The sequence below is a fragment of the Zootoca vivipara genome, chromosome 2 (assembly GCF_965207765.1).
Source record: "Zootoca vivipara chromosome 2, rZooViv2.hap1.1, whole genome shotgun sequence".
Classification (NCBI taxonomy): domain Eukaryota; kingdom Metazoa; phylum Chordata; class Lepidosauria; order Squamata; family Lacertidae; genus Zootoca; species Zootoca vivipara.
Window position 1 is genome coordinate 82,325,136 of NC_142584.1, and position 21,423 is coordinate 82,346,558.

Here is a 21,423-nt window from a genome sequence, read left to right on the forward strand (position 1 = left end):
TGTTGTTGTGAGGAACAAGATCCCGACGTCCATGAAGAAAAGGCGCACGATACAATCCTCGTTGTTTCTTCACTCCTGTAGCTTTAATTCCAAAGGAACAGGATTCTGCCTTGTATACACTAATGGTATCCTTTTTATTATGTTATTATCATTTATTAGATTGATATACCGCCTTGCACCCGAAGATCACATACTGATTAGCAGTAGTATTGCTAAAACACCAGAAAAAACAACGAGCCGTACAAAAATTCCGGGCGCCCTTTCCCAGCCGCAACCATTCTCTGCCGGTACTGTACTCTCTTTCTACAGCTACCGGATGAAACCGGAGCGTCTTCGAAGGTGCACTAAACTGAACTGCCTGGGCGGTGCCTAAAGGGGGAGGGAGAAAAACCACGACCTCTGATTGACAGCAGATTTGCCCAATGGCAAGCGAGAGCTCGCTCCCGTTATCCAGTTATTTGAAAGGGGGCAAGGACAAGGTGGCACCGCGCCGGGAGCCTTGGTAACGCGCGGGTGGCGCATGTTAACTGCGTGTGCGGCCGGTAAGAAGAAGGAGGAGAAGGCGGCGGGCTGAGTTTCCCGGGGCCTCCTTTGCTTCTGGTCGCCAGCGGCGGGATGAAGATCGAGGAAGTGAAGAGCACGTCGAAGACGCAGCGCATCGCCGCGCACAGCCATGTCAAGGGCCTGGGGCTGGACGACAGCGGGGCGGCCAAGCCGGCGGCGGCCGGGCTGGTCGGGCAGGAGAACGCGCGGGAGGTGAGGAGGACGGCCTTGGACTCTTCGACTCGCAGGCGACGGGCAGGAGCCCCCTGGGTCCGTCGTCTCCCCTAAGGAGGCGCTGATGCAGCTGCGGGACCCCTGAGGGGGAAAGCCCTGCGGGAAGACGGCAGCCAAAAGAGAGCCATAACGAGTGGGGATGCAGCTTCGCTTCTTGTTCCGTTTCAAGCCATGAAATAAGTTGTGGTTTGAGACGAGGGTGGTCAAGCAGATTGAAAGTTAGGAGTGCCCCCCCAATGGCTTTAGGAGAGTTCATTTAAGCCATGGAGAGACCCCTGAATGTTCATGGGCTACTGCGCACATAATGCTGTGGCTGGTGCTGATCCGAATTGGAGGCCAACAACATGTGCAGGGTCACAAGTGTCACCCCCCCAAAAAAAACCACAAATCTGGTTCAACCAAATGCTAGGCATCCCATATCCCTGCCTTGTGTAACTTAACAAGTGGCTATTCTAGGAAGGGGACCTTCATAGGCCTACAGAGCTTGGAAGCTCTTCTGTATGCTTAACTTAAATCTGTTTCAGTTGTTTAAGTACTGTACATTAATTTTGTGTCTTTCTTAAGTGAGAAGATCAAACTGAGCAGTTGCTTGTCAGATAGACATAGCACCTGAAGTTCATAGTGTATCATTGGAGATGTAGCTTATTTGTGTTTGTTTATTCTTACACTTCTACATGCGGGTGGCGCTGTGGGTTAAACCACAGAGCCTAGGGCTTGCCGATCAGAAGGTCAGCGGTTCGAATCCCCGCGACGGGGTGAGCTCCCGTTGCTCAGTCCCAGCTCCTGCCAACTTAGCAGTTCGAAAGCACGTCAAAGTGCAAGTAGATAAATAGGTACCGCTACAGTGGGAAGGTAAACAGTGTTTCCGTGTGCTGCTCTGGTTCGCCAGAAGCGGCTTTGTCATGCTGGCCACATGACCTGAAAGCTGTATGCCAGCTCCCTTGGCCAGTAACGCAAAATGAGCGCCGCAACCCCAGAGTCAGTCAAGACTAGACCTAATGGTCAGGGGTCCCTTTACCTTTTACAGTGGTAAAAGGTAAAGGGACCCCTGACCATTAGGTCCAGTCGTGACCGACTCTGGGGTTGCGCGCTCATCTCGCATTATTGGCCGAGGGAGCCGGCGTATAGCTTCCAAGTCATGTGGCCAGCATGACAAAGCCGCTTCTGGCAAACCAGAGCAGCACATGGAAACGCCGTTTACCTTCCCACTGTAGCGGTTCCTATTTATCTACTTGCATTTTGACGTGCTTTCGAACTGCTAGGTTGGCAGGAGCTGGGACCGAGCAACGGGAGCTCACCCCGTCACAGGGATTCGAACCGCCAACCTTCTGATCGGCAAGCCCTAGGCTCAGTGGTTTAACCACAGTGCCACCTGGGTCCCACTTTACAGTGGTACCTCAGTTTAAGTACACAATTGGTTCCAGAAGTCTCTACTTAACCTGAAGTGTACTTAACCTGAAGCGAACTTTCCCATTGAAAGTAATGGAAAGTGGATTAATCCTTTCCGGACGGTCCACGGAGTACTTAACCTGAAGTATGAGTGTAATTGGTTCTGGAAATCCATACTTAACCTGAAGCATACTTAACCTGAAGCGAACTTTCCCATTGAAAGTAATGGAAAGTGGATTAATCCATTCCAGACGGGTCCGCGGAATACTTAAACTGAAAGTACTCAAACCGAAGGGTACTTGTCTTAAACTGAGGTATGACTGTATTCTTACACTTCTATTCCACCCTTCAAGGAACTCAAGGTGGTGTACATGCGTCTCCATGTGTCATTATTAGGGGCAATCTGACTGGCTGGGCTTTATGGAGCATCAAGGCCATAGCTGCATCTGCAGCCTTGCTGCACACCTTTCATCAACTTCCTAAAATTTGGTGCTTAGCTTAGAACTGTATTAAAGACTAGGCCTTTTCAGAGTTCATATTTCTTTGGTTTGTATTGAATTCAGAGACATATATATAAAGATATAATCTGAAACGGTGAACCCCACTGAGCACAGTGGCCCTTCTGAGTAGACATGCCTACATTTTAAAATTAGTGTTAGTACATTGAACGTTCCACCAGTCTGCAAATTAGCCATTTCAACATCAGGTGAGCTATTAATAAGAAACTTTATAAAAGAAGAGCACTCTGAAGTTCTCATTTTTCTTCTGCCAATACAAGCTTGGTGAGAGATCTTTGCCAAATCCCTCACTTTCATCATTTTAAACTGGTGATTGTGCAAGATATTGAGTAGATTTACTCAAGCAAGCCAGAAGATTATATATAGCTGTTGTATTTGTGAAATGTTAAGTGTCCTGTGCTATTGCAAATGCCTTCTGTCCCTAATCTCAAGACCCTCCAGTATCTATAACTAGTATTTTAATGTTTTAGGCTTGTGGTATTATTGTGGAATTGATCAGAAGCAAGAAGATGGCTGGCAGAGCTGTGCTATTGGCAGGACCTCCTGGAACTGGAAAGGTATTTCTTAAATGCAGCTTGTGTCAAATGCTGGTTCCCTTGGCCTGAAGCAAGATGAGCGCCGCACCCCATAATTGCCTTTGACTAGACTTCACCATCCAGGGGTCCTTTTCCTTCCCTTTTACCTTTTACTTCCCAGTACCTTGTACATTTGTGCTTATACATTATTTTACAGAATTTATGTGCTGATTGTTTGTAAAATAAAAAAAAGTCTTCAATCAGTTTACAGAAATACAATTAAATAAAATATTAACAACATCACATTGTAATGGGTAGTTAAGATATTCAAAAATCATTAAAATAAACAGCAGCTAAAAAGAAATAAAGCACATGTAACTTTTATATGTCATGAAGGGCTTGCCTAACAAATGTTTTCAGCAGGTGTCAACAAGAGTACAGCAAAGAGCACAGTATACACATACACATGAGACCTTCTAAACTCATTTTGTCAGTGGAATGGGAGGAGAATTGAACTACTGCAGAACATTTCATCCTTGTATTGTAGGAATGTTACTGTTATTAATTAAATTTGTATACTGCCCTTCATCCAAATAACAGGGCAATTCATACCAGAAAAATGAAAACACAGAATACATTAAAACTCAAAAGCACAACAAACCGATAACACCCCTCCACACACACACACATTTAAAAGGCCATAGAATGTTAATCAGCCAAATGCGTGGTTCAAGAGAAACATTTTCCCCTGTTGTCTAAAGATGGCACCTAATGGAGATATTCAAATAAACTAGTATGCTTGTCCTAGGTGGAAGATTTTGTGAATGTGCAACCTTTTAACAGTAGTTTGAGGGTCACAGACTTATTTAGGCAGCAATTCTATACACATCTCTAAGAAGCCTTTAGGAGACATGCTAGAACTAACAAATTACTAAAAAGCTTTAAACCAGTAGTTCTTAAACTTGTTCCACCCCCATGGAACATTTGAAAATTGCTGCAGATCGCAGCAGATTACTTAATTTCCCCCTTTCCATCATCTTTAAAACCAGCACCATATTATTGAAATCTAGCCCCAGACTAGAGAAGGATTTGTTTAACTGGTAAATCTCTATGGAAAAATTAGTAGATTGTTCTAGCACTATATTGTGAAAATCATGATCTTTAGGCAAGAGCCTCCTTAGCCTATTTTGATAAATATGGTCCTGTCAAAAATCACCTCTCTGCATCCTCCAATACTCCCACAGTGTTCTGGAACATTCCCTCAACTCCCCTGAAGTTGCTTTGCATGGGGCAGAAAATGAGAAAATGTCAAAAATGGTCTCCCCTCTGCCTCCTCCGGTGGGGAGATCCTTTAAGCAACATTCCACTTGCAAAAAACATTAGGTTGTATCCAAAGTTAACCCTACTCAGTGTGTTGTTGTTTAGTCGTTTAGTCGTGTCCGACTCTTCGTGACCCCATGGACCATAGCACGCCAGGCACTCCTGTCTTGCACTGCCTCCCGCAGTTTGGTCAAACTCATGTTCGTAGCTTCGAGAACACTGTCCAACCATCTTGTCCTCTGTCGTCCCCTTCTCCTAGTGCCCTCAATCTTTCCCAACATCAGGGTCTTTTCCAAGGATTCTTCTCTTCTCATGAGGTGGCCAAAGTATTGGAGCCTCAGCTTCACGATCTGTCCTTCCAGGGAGCACTCAGGGCTGATTTCCTTAAGAATGGATAGGTTTGATCTTCTTGCAGTCCATGGGACTCTCAAGAGTAGGCCTACTCAGTGTAGGCCTACTGAAATTTAAGTTTAAAACATGGTAGGCTATCTAATTTCTTTAAATTCTCTGAAATTTTGAGATTTCACTGTATAATATATAATTGCTCAGTCTCTTGACTTTTTATTTCCATAGACTGCTTTGGCTTTGGCTATTGCTCAGGAGTTGGGTAGTAAGGTTCCCTTTTGCCCTATGGTTGGAAGTGAAGTGTACTCTACTGAAATAAAGAAGACAGAGGTCTTGATGGAAAATTTCAGAAGAGCAATTGGTACGTACCTTGAAACAAGAAAATAAGTTATCAGTGCAAGGTTATATTTTTTTGCTCGATTGAACGTATAACATATATGCTATCATTTGTTTTGATTAATAAACCATATCTTGCTTCAGTTTTTAATATTACTGCAGAATTACTGAATCTCTTGCTAGCATATTTGCATAAGCTCTGTAAACGCTTTCTTCATATGGCATTTTAGTTGACTTGCTTCAGTCACAAACAGTGCAAGAGTGATACTCTGCCTTTTTGCATTCTCATTGCATATTGCTGGACAAAATAGAGGAAGGTATTTGTAGCTAACAAGATGAGTAGCTTTTCAATTAGGTTAATTTTCTCTTTAGTACTTGTGGATTTATCAATTGAATTGTTTCAGTTTGTCAAGAGGAAGAGTTGGATTTGCAAGCAAAACATTAAGCATCTAAAATCTTCCTATTTTACTTACTGCTGACAGCTGATAGAACTATCCCTTTACAGACCTTTGGATTGCTTAAAGATACCCTAATTGTTTTTATTACTGCGTCCAACATCCATTAATTCCCCGGGGCTCTGTATCATGATTTACCACAGACTTCATCTTAGTATTGAATGGCATTAAGGTGAAGAAACATTTCCATCAGTTCTTGCAACTGGAAAAAGTGGCCCATTGATTTCTGTAAGAAAGAGACTCTCAATCATCTGTGCTCTTTAAGTTACTGTTAAATTGGCAGGGTCGAGGGGGAGAGAGCCGAGAGATGGAGAGAGCGCAGTCTGCGATATTTCCTTGATGTGATGAAGTTCCCTGTCAGATTTGGAAACTTGAACCAGCAGTTGAAACCTGTGTCATCCATGTTGTCATTCTTAGAGATAGCAATAATTTAACAGCCAGCCACATTGTTGGTGCTCCACATTCCCTGGATGTCAGCATGAAGATGCTTCTAAATAAGTATTTGGTGTTAGTGAAAGATAGAAATTCTTCTCCTCCCATCTGCTGAATTTTATCTAACCCAAGTTATTAAAACATTCCTCTGAGAAATTGTTTTCTCTCCATTAATACCTATAACAATCCAGACATATTTCAGAGCTGGTAACTGCCTACTCTGCTTAATGGAAACATGCTCTAATTCTTGTCCAATCATCCAGATTTTCTTTCTCAAATTAAGAATACTCAAAGGATATTTCTAGGGTTGCAATAGAGATTTGTAGAGTTTGTTAATTTGACGTTCCAGTAGACTCTGAAATGAGTGCCAAAGGGTTATGAGTATAGCCTGATTTGGTCATTCGTTACTCCTCTGTTGAGTAACACCAAGGCAAGGGAGTGGGGTTGTGACAAATAGCCCAGTCCTCAAAGTTGTGCACTCCTCCACCAACAACCGTGCATATAGAAGGAACGTCTAGAGAGGGCCTTGACAGTTGTAGATTGTGAAAGCTTCCCCAGAATCTGAAAGCCTGAGGGAAGTCTTCACATGTGCAACATAGTCATGTGAGCTTACAGAACATGTTCCGATATGAATTTGGGTAATTTGCTAAAATTTATTTGCATCAGAAAATTTATTCTCTGTAGATTGATCTAATTTAGTAACCTTATCCTATGTATTTTAGTAAACAAAGCTAAGGACTTTGGAACTACAAAGTTTGCTTAATTTTATTTGCAGTTGGCATTCATTCATTGTTACTAGTGATCTTACAAAACAGACAATTTTCCACTAATAAAAAATAATGTTTAATGTTTACGCCTTTTCAGAGTCAGATTTTAGGTGCCAATTATAAGAACTATTTATCAGTTCTTTTCAAGCAGACTGTCAGTCTTTTTAATGTCCTATTTGATAAATATGTATTACTGGTTATAACTCTAGAATCTGTAATGGGTTTTTTTCTCTTTCATGACATAGTTTTCGTTTAAGTGCTACAGTAACAAATGGCCCTTCTTCATCTTTTGTTTCAGTGCTACTAAATTTATTGGGTTTTACATAAATATTTCCTGATGGTATTGGAGATGGCAAAGATGACTTCAGGTGGCAAATATCAAGAGTAGTCCATTATAAATGGCAATTATTTTTATAGCTTATATAATCAATATTTTGCAGGCTTGAGGATTAAAGAAACCAAGGAAGTTTATGAAGGTGAAGTCACAGAATTAACTCCATGTGAGACTGAGAACCCCATGGGAGGATATGGCAAAACCATTAGTCATGTCATTATCGGACTCAAAACTGCAAAAGGAACTAAACAGCTCAAGGTAGGTGGGGGTCTTATCTCTCACACATTTCCCAGCATCTTAGCACTTCCTCACGTCAGTAAAAGGGGCAGGAGAACAGGACTAAGGGTACTTTTTAAGCAATAGAATTTGTTTATTTTGGTATTTCTGTTTCACCACATGATCTGATAGGTCCTCTAGGTCATTTGCCACTTGACCACATAAATTAATAGATATTGCCCACTCCTGATTCCAAGAATGGTTTGGAGATAGGTGATGTAGTTCTGCTGAAGCTAAGCATTATTTGCCTTGTAAGCCGTCTGGATCAAGAACCATTTGTAAAGCACTTAGGTTGCAATACTATACACCAGGAGTGACCCTGGTTGTTGAACTACAACTCCTGTCTTTCCTAATCACTGGCCAGACTGACTGGGGCTGATAAGAGTTTGGAATCTAGTAACATCTGGCAGAATGCAGGATCCTCAACACTGTTGTGCACACTTCCCTGGAAGTAAATCTTCCAAAGCTCAATGGGTCTTACTTCTGAATAGGATTGTACTGTTAGAACTAATTCAGTTGATTGATATGTTACCAGTACAGATAGGAATGTATGCTGAGTTTCAGTGAAACTGGAATGACTGTAAAACATAACTATTTTAATAAATGCGACAGTACCAAATTGCAAATTGTTATCACTGAAAAGCAATAACTGGAAGTCTGTCTCACACATTGCGTTGAGTCCAGAATTAAGTATGTTTAACAGGGCTGGTTCAAGCTGGCTTTCATACCTGTCCTCCTCACAGCAGCCCCCTGTACTATATTCCCCTGACTGTCAGGAACTCTGCTGAATGGGGTGGGCTGCAGACTAAGACAAGTTCTGCTAGCCGGAACTCCGCTCATGAAAGCTGCCCAGAAAAATAAATATGAAGACATAAAAGCTAACACACTTCTACTGGAAACCCTTTGCAATTGCATCTTAATATAGTTGATCTCTATTTATTGTCTTATTTGTTTATTGTAGTTGGACCCCAGCATCTTTGAAAGTCTGCAGAAGGAAAGAGTAGAAGCTGGTGATGTGATTTACATTGAAGCAAACAGTGGAGCTGTCAAGGTAAGGTAAAGGTAAAGGGACCCCTGACCATTAGGTCCAGTCGTGACCGACTCTGGGGTTGCGCGCTCATCTCGCATTATTGGCCGAGGGAGCCGGCGTATAGCTTCCAGGTCATGTGGCCAGCATGACAAAGCCGCTTCTGGCAAACCAGAGCAGCACATGGAAACGCCGTTTACCTTCCCGCTGTAGCGGTTCCTATTTATCTACTTGCATTTTGACGTGCTTTCGAACTGCTAGGTTGGTAGGAGCTGGGACCAAGCAACGGGAGCTCACCCCGTCACAGGGATTCAAACCGCCGACCTTCTGATCAGCAAGCCCTAGGCTCAGTGGCTTAACCACAGCGCCACCTGGGTCCCAGCTCCTGCCAACCTGCCAATGATTTACATTGAAGCAAACAGTGGAGCTGTCAAGGTAAAGCAAAGACATAGTATTGGTTCAGGATTTTCCAACTTTTTGTCAAAAGTCTGTGTCCCAAAAACCTTATCAATCCCTTCTAGGATAGCTGTGGTTTTCCTCAGGAAAGGACAGGTGTGTTTTTTGTTTTGGAAGGGATCATTCATGAAATAAATGCCACCTCTAAAGGGAAATCATTTGACTCACAAGTAAGGTCATCTGGTTTGGGAGCTCTGGTTACAGTTGCCCAGAGTGGCTGGCACAACCCAGTCAGATGGGCGGGGGTTTTCTCATTCATTTTAATATTTAACTTCATACTTGTGTGTGTTCATCTTCATATGTGATATATAAGTGAAGAGAGAAAACCTAAAATAACTAGTCATACTAAAGAGAAATGCATAGAGCCTTTAATCTTTTATCTTCCTGGTGTTCTTGCCACAAGATATATGCATCTAGAAGGGAATACTGCATTAGTTAGCATGTTCTTCATATCTGATTTAAAATGTAGTTTAAGGAGATACTTGGTGTTTAATGGATGAGCATAATATTTTGTATCATACAATAAATCATCCATGTCCCATGAAGTCTAGGACAGTTTCTCCAATCTCCAGCTAATCTGCTGGATTTGTCCTTTAGCAAGAGTTTCGCTCTTTCAGAAGAATGGAGAAAATACCAGGTGCTTTCAGTACGATTTCATAGGTTGATCAGTCGTTCCTTTTGCAAGGACAAGCATGGCATTTTCAAAACTGTCAAACGAAGCCAGTTGGGATCATCACTGTAAAACAAGACCTTTGTTTATCAGCTGTATGTCATTCTCAATATTGGCAATAACAGTAATTATAAATATAGTGTATGTGATTTCCAAATTCCTCTTCACAGAGGCAAGGCAGGTGTGACACCTATGCAACAGAGTTTGACCTTGAGGCTGAAGAGTATGTTCCTTTGCCGAAAGGTGATGTGCACAAGAAGAAAGAGATTATCCAGGATGTAACTCTTCATGACTTGGATGTGGCCAATGCTAGACCTCAGGTATTTAACTATACTGACTTTCAGATTTGTGACGAGAAGGAAGTCTTGCTTTTGCAGGATAGGCAGCAATCCTGCAAAGGCTTCCACTAGGGAAAGAAGGGAAGAGACAGTGGATTCCCCTCTGCAATCCTCTGTACTATCCCCCATGCTGTTACAGAGGCTCTCCCACAATCATCTGGAGCAGATTTTCAGGGGGTATATGGGATTGCAGGGGTAAGGAATTCTATCAGCAAGAATTGAGTGGAATTTCCCTCGGAAGAAAATTTAGTGGACCAATACACTAAAAATCTAACAATAGATATTTGCCTCCCTTTTGAGTGTGCCAGCACCTGGGGTCAAGGAGTACTGTCACAGTTCTATCCATTATTTTTCCTTGTTGCTGCAGTATAGAGTAAGCCAGGCTTTCCTGAAACACACAAACACGTTTAAAACAGGGATCAGGATCTACTGGTACAACTGTGGGTGATTTGCAGCCATCTCCAAGAGTTTTTGACTTCCAATATTTGCAAGTTTTAAAAACCACCAACATTGTTCTGTGCTAGCTGTGTTAGCCCTTAGAGTTCTTCACCTGTAAAATTTGGAATACTAATTAGTTGCTTCCAACTACTGTAGGTCTTTATTCAGATCTGTCACCAGTTTTAGAGTACTCTGATTTCTAGTAACTCTCACACAGGGTTGTATGTATCCTAACGAGTGTTTCATGAGGTGCAATAGATCATTGAATCTGCTTGGTAAACCTTAACAATTTAGTTTTTAAAAAACCTTACAAGCCCAAAGGCTCCTGACTCTGCTTTGGGGGAATTAGTGAGGGTGGTTATTGCACATAGGTCAATGAAGAAAATGGATAACATTTTTTGGTGCTAATAATATTCACTGTCTTTTACCAGTAATTTCCACTGCATCCTAAACTGTATACATATTTTAGTACGGTGAGGCTTTTTGAACCTACAGGCAAAGATACGATAGTTTGACTAAAATGTAAACATATTTCTGTGAGGTCTAGATTTTTCTGTTCTTTTACTGGTTCTGATAACAAGAAGCCAGAAAAGTTTTTTGTCTTCTTTTAAACTCATATTACATGTTTTTGAAAAGTGAATACTTGAGAAGTCGTTAAGGCACACATATAGCAGGAAAGTCAATATTGCAACTCTTGTCAGGGATCAATGACTCAAGCTGATATCTGTCATGCAGAGACAGGGAATATAGAGAACTCCTAAAACCTTTGGCAAAAGCATATTCTGTGTGTGGTATTTGACACATTGTTAAAACTAATCTGCTTTACACTCAGGGTGTCTAGATACTTTTTGGAAATATCTAATGGATCTATCCAGTTTTTGTTAAATGCCCATGGACAGATTAAGTTGCTTTTATGAGAATTTGTACTGTCAGCTCCCCTCAGTACATGGCCCTTTCAATTTGTCGCTGAGCTTATAGAGGTTCTTGCAAGGCAACCTCCGATCGCAAAACCTCTTCGTATAGCGGAAAAATTCGTCTAACAGGGCATTCGTCTAGTGAGGCACCACTGTAATTTTATTGTTCTGAAACATTGCAAAATTTACTGAGACCTGAATAAAATAGCATCATCATGTTTCAAAGTGCACATAAAGAATGAGAATTAACAGATATATATATATATATAACTATGCTTAGAATGCAAAAGTGGTGAATTTATAAAGTAGTTGTCTGATACAGTATTAGAAACTTTGATACTGTTTTAAAAAACTGAAATAAGAATTATGGGCCATATTCAACTTAATAGTGCAAAATTAGCACTAGAGCAACAGGATTCACTGCTCCATCCCTCCATAGGTGCTCTGTGCCATCTGCAGATCTGCCCATAACAGATTTAGGGGGCACACAGGTTATGTCAGGGGAGGAGATCTGCATAATGCTACCTTGAATTCAACCATTTATTTTTTGTTTGACCAAATTAAATTTTCATAGCTTTTTCTGTACAGTAACAAAAAAGATACAACCTTAATTTTCAATTTTGCTTTCTCTAGGGTGGGCAGGATATCCTTTCCATGATGGGCCAGTTGATGAAGCCTAAGAAAACTGAAATCACAGGTACAATAATTGTCTCACTTTCAGCCTGACCCTTATGCTTATACGGAAGTAAGTCCCACTGAACATGGTGAGACTTGTATTGCGTCGTGTATAGTATTGCATCCTTAAGCTTTCAGCAAAGCAGAAGGAAGGATAGTCGGAATGTACAGGATGCGCCATGTGCATTACACAGCGCTGCTAAAGTTGAAGGGGTTTCGGAATGCAATGGTACCTCGCAAGGTGAAATTAATTCGTTCCGCGAGTCGTTTCGTATTCCCATAGGAATGCATTGAAATTTAATTAATGCGTTCCTATGGGGGGGGGAAAGCCGCTGCCCTCCGGGATTCCTGCAGGTTCGTCCCTGCAGTGCGCTTGCGTCCCCTCCCCCCAGGTCGCCTCGGGAGCCGAAGCTCTTTCCCGCCGACTCACCCGCCGAGCCAGGATCAGCCACAGCAGCCACATTGCCCCCAAGCGCCACAGCCGCTTTAAGGCTCTTCCGCTCCATGGCTGTTTTAAGGCGCCTGAGAGAGAAAGAGAAGCTCGCCCGCCTCCCTCACAGCCCCAGCGCTCACCGGCATCATGTCTGCCGCCGCCGCTGAGGCCTGAGCCAGCCAAGCCAAGACTCCACTCTGAGGGAAAGGGGTGATTTTTTCGTTGTGCGAGGCGTTCGTCTTGCGAGGTACCACTGGATAGTGTTCCAGCAGTTCAGTGACTACTCATGTGTGAAGTGCTACATAGGGCATCTTGTTGGTACTTGTGAGTGTATTGATCAGAACCTGGTGGTGTATTGATCAGAACCTGGTCTCCTTTTCCCAAATGGGGCACCAGCAGAACAGGTGTCAATGCATCAGCTCTTACTCCTCTCTTACACTTTTTAAACAAGCTTTATTCATAGTATGTTTTACATTTATTGACCTACAATTTTGTATACATAGTTGAGCAGTATAGCATGTGCCCTGCATTCAGCATCCAGCATTTTGAAAACATTATCAGATCCTGAAAATATCAGTCATTAGTCATTTACTCAGAAGTTATTCAGCCTTTCTTGAATTTTTCCACAAACTGCAAGGGTGAGAATTCACCTTACTGAATGTGAATACTATGCATGGATGGATAGCACAAAAAGTAGAATCCTGGAGTTTTGGCAGATAACAAATAATGGACGTGCAAAAGAACTGAGATTGAATCCCCAGCATCTCCAACTGGGACTGGAAAGACCCCTATCTGAAGCCATGGAGAATCATTGCAAGACAGTGTATTGTTTACACTGTAGACAGTTACTGAGCTAGATGAACAAAGTTGTCTGACTCGCTAAATTTAGAATAAGGGCTTGTATTCACCAATTTTCATTTATTTGTTTTTTTAAAAAACAACAACAACAACCTGGTGCAATCTTTGACAAAACAGCAATATTTACAAATATTGAATGTGAAAAGGCTGTTAGTTTGATTGGTTTCCATCCAAAAATAAGCAGTTGAGTAATGATTGACTTGAATCCATAATTATGCAAAACCACTATCTCGGACTCATCCATTTTAAAGGAGTTCAATTTTATTTTAAGTTTCATTATGCAATAAGATTTTTGTGTGTGCATCAGTTCAGAAAAGGATACTAATAAGTTGGTGCAAAAGGGGTCTCTCTTTTATTGTAAGTTGTCTTGGAGCTTTCATTATAAATAAATCAGGTTATTAACCTTTATCTTTCCCTTAGACAAGCTTCGAGGAGAGATCAACAAGGTGGTGAATAAATACATTGATCAAGGCATTGCTGAGTTAGTCCCCGGAGTTCTCTTTGTGGACGAGGTTCACATGCTGGATATTGAGTGCTTCACATATTTGCACCGAGCGCTGGAATCTTCTATTGCTCCGATTGTCATCTTTGCTTCCAACCGGGGGAACTGTATAATCAGGTACAGTGCTTAAAGCTTAGTCCTGCATGGTTCTCGTCTTCCCATAAGCCTCAGTGTTAGCTGCTTCAGCACAAAGAGCTATGATCTTTGGGAGCTTTTTATCCGTGGTGCTGATACACCTGTGATAATCATCTTGATGGGTCACAACCATATCTGTTGCTGCAGGGCTGCTTAAGGGCTTCACTGAAGGAAAAACCTTCACACTGCGATGACCAAGAATTAGTAAGTTTCTTTAGAGTCAGGTTTTTCAGGATCTTAATTTTTTTTCCCTCCCCCTGTGCACATCCTTAGATCTGTTCCTTTACAGTTGCTTTGCTTGTCTTCCCCATAATGTTTCAGATACCACTTGTTCATTTTTTACCTTTTTTTAGCACTGTAGCTATCTGGTTATACTGCTTCATCTGTTGGCAGTCTTTGCACTTGCTCATCTTCCATCCCATACAGTCAGGTTTCTTTTTATAATGGCACTATTGCCCTCAGAGGTGATCTGTCTTCTTTTAATAATTTAGACTAGGTTTTGTGTCTCCAAACGGCTTTGAGCTGCACTGTGAACAAGTTTACATATTGCACTTGGATAAAAAGAATTATGCAGCATCATTTCCTTAATAAAAAGAAAGAAATGTCTTGTTTAAATATTCCCTTTCTTTTTCTTTTTGAAGCATGTCCATTAGATTTCGGGTGGGCGATGGCTTTTGTTTATTGATTTTTGCTCCAGCACTTAAAAAAGCATTTGGTGCTTTAGAAATAATATTAGCAACGCTGCTACCTGCTTTCCCTTTTTATAGTTTAGTTGGATCCCATCTTATATACTGTTAACAGCTAAATGCTAGACTGGTGGCTTTCAGGTATTACTGCTAACATTTTTGCCTTTACTTAAATAGACTACTTATACTCATCAAAGATTCATCCCTATTCATTACTGTTGTCTACTTCTTGTGTCGCTTCGTGGTCTGCTTACTGCATTTTTTTTCTGAAACTTGGTTTATTTCACTTATTAAATACATATATCACCGTTTCTTAGGCAGCTAACAAAATCCACATTGTGTAAAACAGTGACAATGGAATAAATGATAGGTAAAGGTAAAGGGACCCCCGACCATTAGGTCCAGTCGTGACCGACTCTGGGGTTGCGCGCTCATCTCGCATTATTGGCCGAGGGAGCCGGCGTACAGCTTCCAGGTCATGTGGCCAGCATGACAAAGCCGCTTCTGGCGAACTAGAGCAGCACACGGAAACGCCATTTACCTTCCCGCTGTAGCGGTTCCTATTTATCTACATGCATGTAGATAATTAAATGATACAATGATATAAATCGAAATAATAATTAAAATGACAATTTCTCTGGCATTGAGGGTTACTACCTTCTCCACCCTCTACTGCTAGCAATTTGCCACAGGAAACATGTCAAATGGTGGGACCTGCCCCTTCTGGCACTCGATTGGGATGGGAAATGGATCTCTCACACTTGCGTATACATATAGGACAGAAAATACCTCTGAGAGGCCAATAATTCGAATGTTTAGAATAGCTATTTCAAAGCAGCATTAGTCCACGTGTCTGTAAAGCCTTCCACTATCGCATGATTCACACACACCTATATTTGCTGAAGAGGGAGGCCCTGCCAGTGTAGTACAGGCTTTTTCTTTAATATCCACATTCTTTGCTACCCACCAACATTTTATATAAGCTTGGGCACCTGCTCTGCAACCTGCCTGCAGAAGACATGGGCTTAGATCCAAAAGTGTCTTGTGCAAGTGGAAAGATTATTCCACAAGGCGAATTCTACCAATTTACTTGTCCCACTGTAGCCCCCCCCTCCAAGTTTCCCATCCCATTCCCTTAATTGAGCAACTCTTGGGGGCGAGGGGAGGGTGCAGGAAAGCAAGTGAATTTATGAATATGTACTATTTATTTTCTGTTTTAAACCACTTAGCCAACCACTTTTAAGACGCTTGGGGAAGGGATCTGATATCCACAAATCAGAATATTAGGCAGTACATTTGGACAAAAGGGTTGAGGATGGTAGAGAAAAGAACATGCCCAGATCCATTCTCTATCTTAGTGGAGAAGAGACCCAGTCCACTTTTTTTCTCTTGCCTTACTTGCACTTTATGCTGTGCATGCTATAGATTTTTAATAAACTTAAATTACTGTGAAGTAATGTTTTCTCCAAATACTTGGAATTAAGGCCAACCACACCATAAACGCCTCCAGTCATCTTGTCAATATGTTTCTCCTTAGGCCAGGTATCAGTTGAAGAGTTTTCAAAAGTGAACCTCTCAAAAGTTAAAGAACAGTCTGTTTCTGGTAATTGTTGGGTGATTTCTCCTCATCAGCTCACAGTGTTATCTTCAGACTCTTAGCCTGTCTTCCTCCTTACAATTTCTATCACACCCAATCTTTCCTCGGCTTATGCAAAATATATTTTGGCCCCGTGCAGTGAAAGCACCTTTTTGTAGACAGAAGTTTCCTATGAACCACAACGAAAATTGTGTCAATGGTCTTTCATGTCGTGTTGAAAGAATTTTGAGTTCATGATTCTATTATTAGAAATAGAAGCCTCTACAATTTAGGGGAGGAAATAGATTAACATTCTACTCCTATGCTCTGCTGCCCCTCCCCACTGCTCCTCATACACCACAACTGAGTAGGATCATGATTTTCTAGTAATCTCTTGAATAAGAAATATTTTTAGATGAAACTGGAGTGCCCTCTAATGGAGAACAGAAGTTATTGTTATTATTATTATTTGTTATTTATTGAATTTATATACCGCCCTATACCTGGAAGTCTCAGGGCGATTCACAGAACAAAATCAAAATATAAAACCAGAAAATATATAATCAAAATAAAAACAGCAACCCAATACCCCCCCTCAAAAAAAAATTTTTTTAAGGGCAAAGTCATTTTCTTGTTTTACATAGATAAAATATATTGGTGGGCGTGGAAGGCAGGAGTGTTCATCAGTCAAATGCTTCACAATATTTGCACTAAGATTGCAAATTAAGGTACCTTGTGATGACAAAGGGTTTCACCAAGCTTATTCTTGAATCCACATTTTCTGTTGCCTAGCTCATTTATGTAGAATACGAGCCACTCTTCAGGAGAGGTATGTCAAAGTCTGCCTCTTAGGACAGTGCAATGTAAGCCATCACCAATCAATATAATTTCTTAGTGTGTTGCTTTGAATGTTAGAAGAAAAGCTTCCCACCAGCAACCCTATTTATTAAGGTGATAAATATAAACCTGAACTTTTCTTTTTATCCTTGCAGAGGTACAGAAGATATAATCTCTCCTCATGGGATACCTCTGGATCTTCTGGATAGGGTGATGATCATTAGAACCATGTTATACACGCCACAAGAAATGAAGCAGGTAACTCTCTTACTTATGTAATATCTTGGGGGGCAGGCAGCAAAGGTCCCTCTCTAGAACCTCAGCCAGTGGTGCGGGGTGTGAAACAGCACTGGCTTCTTCCCTATTAAAACATGACTGGTTTGCAGGATTTGTTTTTTTAGAAAGTTTTTGGGTCCTATAGAGTGCACTTAACTCAATTTTGCATTTATTTTTTAAAATAATATTTATATGCTGGCTGATAACTAGGTTCTCTAGAGTTGCTTACAATAATGTGAAAAATATTTAATACAGTAATATATGTGGCCCTTTCATTGAAAGTTTCATCCAAGTAGGAATTCACCCTGCAGGTTTCTTGCTTTGAAACTATGAAGGCTATGGTTTCTCCTTTAAATTGTTTAATATTTATTTTAATTTTATTTTATTTTAAAATGTCTGCTGCGTCCTTTGCTATTTGGACATCACCAGAAATGGTTCACAACAAAAGTAAAAACCTGCAACTTCTGATAAAATCAGAACAGCTCTCCAATAATGGGTAAAGAAACAGCCCACAAAAAGTTCTGTTTAAAAACAACCCATAAGTCAACTGGAAAAGTGCTTTAAAAATGCCAATAAGTATGAAGACTGCTCCACTCTCCATATTTATCTCCATGTGAACTGATTTTTTAATTCATCATATTAGAAATGTGATGGGAACAGGTCTTCATTGAAAGGGCAGTACTGCTTACATTTTTTTTGTTTCTTAATTCCAGATCTTAATTTTTTTTCAATTTTTGCTCAGTTTGAAATGAAACCGTGCCATGTTAGTATTTGAAGTATGTGCATTTGTAAACTCCTGGGGTTCATCTTCCATATTCTTGTATCCATTTTATAGTTGATCTAGACGAGATTTTTTCAATGATTGCCTAGAGCAACAGTCCAGCAAGCAGCAGCAGGACTTTGCTGCAAGGCTCATCTTGGTGCAAGGAGCATTGATTATAATCCTTGGTTGCCATTATGAGGCATCTTGTCAAAGATCCCCCCTCATTAGTGTCTCAGTGCTGTGGGCTGACACCATGCAGGAGCCATTACGGTTTATCATGTCAATTCTTTGTATTATTTAGGAGATAGTGTCAATGGCGGAAAGCATTGTCACCAGATAATAGTCTCTGCTGCTGGATAAGTGCCAAGGTGAAGCAGAGGCATTTATTGAATATAAACGTACCAGCAAAGGCTCATTTCCTTTGGTATGAGGAAGCTTTTGTGTGGGGCCTTCTTTCAAAATATGCCGTGGTATTGATACTTGGGATGTTTTTGTGTACCTGACAGGATAGCTGTAGCACCTTGATATAGATTACAACAGAGGTGGCTAGAGGATACAGATGTACAACGAGGTTTTCATTTCAATATTAGCATAATACTATGTATTATAATATTAACGTTGGGCAAAGTAATTGAGAGTGGCCAACTGCAGCTGTGCCTGGGTGAAAGGGATTATCTAGATTCTAGACCAATTTCTGCCTGGCTTCAGACCCGGGTATGGCACTGAAACAGCCTTGGTCCATCCTAGTTATTGACATTTATCATAGAGTGCTACCCTTTTGATTCTGCTCAATCAACCTCTTGGTAGTGTTTGTTACTGAACATTAGGAATAACTTTCTGAAAGTAAGAGCTGTTCAACTGTGGAACAGACTCCCACAAGAGATGGTGGACTCCGTTGGAGGTTTTTCAGCGGAGGTTGGATGGCTGTCTTTCAGGGTCTCTTTAGTTGTGATTCCTGTATTGCAGGGGGTTGGACTAGATGACCCTTGGTTCCTTATCTGCTTTTGATTAATTATATGCTGCAGTTTGCCCCTCTTTTGCATCTCATTTGGACAGGGTTTAGATTTGCTTAGTGATGTGTTTTAAACATTTCCCTTCTGCAATTGTGTAAAGATTCTTGGCCCAATTCAAAGTGCTGGTTTTGACCTATAAAGCCTTAAATGACTCAGGACTGCAGTACCTCAAGGACCGCCTCTTTCCGTATGAACCATCCTAGACCCAGAGATCATCTTCTGAGGCCCTTCTTCATCTGCCTCCTCCTTGAGAGGTCTGGAGGATGGCAACACGAGAATGGGCCCTCTGCAGTGGCTTCCTGTCTGTGGAATGCTCTCCCCAGGGAAGTTCACCTGGCACCTTCTTTATTCACCTTTAGGCACCAGGCAAAAACGTTCATTTTTAACACAATCTGCAAGTGGGGCTTTCCACCCTTATAGTTCACAGCAGCAGTGGCTAACCTGTGTGCCTTCAGATGTTATTATTCTCTCAACTCCCATCGGCCCTGACCATTGGCTGGGGATGATGGGAGCTGGAGTCCAACCTCTTCAGGAGAACCAAAGGTTGCTCAACCCTGGTTTCAAGGATCCTTTGGCATGCCTCTCTGACCAGCTCTTTGCAGCTGAGATGGGGAATGAACACTTCAAAGTGTGATCAGTCCCAAGTACCATTTATATGTATACCTCCAGGAGCTTACCGGTTTAAAAATGCCTTCTTGTTCCTGTCCCTGCCAAAGTAAGATTTGCATGCATACCGCCAGAAGGCTGTGTGCATACTGTAGGGACCACCTGCATTCCAGACCTTTCTCCTATTTTGACATAGATGTGCCTGCACAAAGAACAATACCTTGCAACTAGGCAATGGGATATGGTGTGACTCAATAATCCAAATAGGTATTTGATTCTAAAGCCTTAGAGTGGTTTACGTATTTTGGGTTGACTATGGCACCCCATAAACTGGCTGCAGAGATTATTTACTGGATTGTGTAGCCTTTATCTGTTTTTCCAAAGAAGAAAGTACCGGTATTACACAGGCCTTTAAAAATTATATTCAGGTTTAGTATTTATCTCAGTTGCAGTGGTTTAAGGGTTGGGAGCCAAAGAGAGATTTCAGTTCAGGTTCATTCAAGAGCCTGTGCACATTCAGAGGACTTCTGATTTATCTTGACCCAGTACCTAATCATCAGCCGTTTTTACAACTTGACTTGATATATTGTGGGTTACTGATCAAGAAAGAAACACAACTCCAAAGCCAACTTGGGCACACAGTTCTTCGGATCACAGCCAAGTTCTGTTCATGTTTCTAGAAAGATCAGAATTGAATTTCAGGATAAATTGTCGCGACTTCCGGCGAGGCAAGATGGCGGCGGGCACGCTGGCGCGGAGCTCCTAAAGACAGCCAACGTGCCAACGCCGCCAAAGCAGCCCCCGGACAACGGAAGGCCACCGGGACCGCAACCGCTGCAGCGCGGGAACCCAGTGGTCCCAAAGGACCACCCGGAGAGCCACCGACACCCCTCCCCGGCGACTGCGCCGGATCGGCGCCGGGGACATCCAACCTTCAGCGGAGCGCAGCCCCGCGAAGCTCTGAAGCTCCGTGGCCCTGGGGCTTAAGGAGGGCTGCACTGCGGAGCGCCGACGCTCCGGCGGAGGAGAGCCCCCGAACGCGCAGAAGCCTGCGTCCCTAAGCACCGACGCTCCGGTGACGGGGGAGAGCCCCTGTGCACGCTCCCGTTGCCGCCACCACTCTCTCCCCCCTGGGACATAGGGAGGAGAGAGAGAACGTACCAAGGGAAAGGGGGAGCCGGGCCCCCGGGTGCGCTGCAGCCGTTCTCTCCCACACCGGGACGAGGAGAGAAGAGGGAGAAGAGAAGGAACCCGCTGAGGGAGAAAGAACCCCATCGTCCCCACCGTCGCGGCCTGGCCTAGCAGCCCTGCCGAAGGACCACCACCGCCATTAAGGAGAGCGAAGAGGCGAGGTAGGAGGACAAAGGCCGTGGGGGAAACACGAGGCAAAACCAGGCCCAAGCCCGCCTCTCAACCCCACCAACAAGGCCCGTCGGAAAAGACATCGCCTTTGCAATTTTTTGCAACTTTTAAAATAATTTTCCTCTAATTTTTTATTATTATTGCTATTATTTTACTTTTTCTATTTTTTCTAATTTTTTGGGGGGGGTCTATTTTTCCTTTTTTTAAAAAAAAAATCCCCCCTTTCTTTTCTTTACAAATATACATATACTACTTGCTGCTCTGAACGGGCGAGACCCAGAGAGAGGCAACCCGAGGCAGGACTCCTGACGCTGCTTGGGATCACCTAAGGAGATCTCTGTTTATTTTTGACTTTGTTTTTGTTTTGTATTGCTTCTCCTATTTTTATCTTTTT

General features: G+C 42.2%; 1 protein-coding gene across 1 annotated transcript in view; it reads left to right on the plus strand.

The window, feature by feature from the left end:
- The first annotated feature begins 529 nt into the window (after positions 1-529).
- The window catches only part of RUVBL1 (RuvB like AAA ATPase 1), a 31,414-nt gene continuing 10,520 nt past the window's right edge, over positions 530-21,423 (plus strand). Inside the window, exons 1-9 of the mRNA XM_060271411.2 lie at positions 530-756; positions 3,155-3,241; positions 5,093-5,225; positions 7,295-7,446; positions 8,426-8,515; positions 9,788-9,937; positions 11,941-12,004; positions 13,694-13,892; positions 17,165-17,267. Of these exons, the coding sequence (XP_060127394.1) occupies positions 616-756; positions 3,155-3,241; positions 5,093-5,225; positions 7,295-7,446; positions 8,426-8,515; positions 9,788-9,937; positions 11,941-12,004; positions 13,694-13,892; positions 17,165-17,267 (1,119 nt within the window). The 5' untranslated portion in view covers positions 530-615. The remainder of the gene's footprint in view (positions 757-3,154; positions 3,242-5,092; positions 5,226-7,294; positions 7,447-8,425; positions 8,516-9,787; positions 9,938-11,940; positions 12,005-13,693; positions 13,893-17,164; positions 17,268-21,423) is intronic.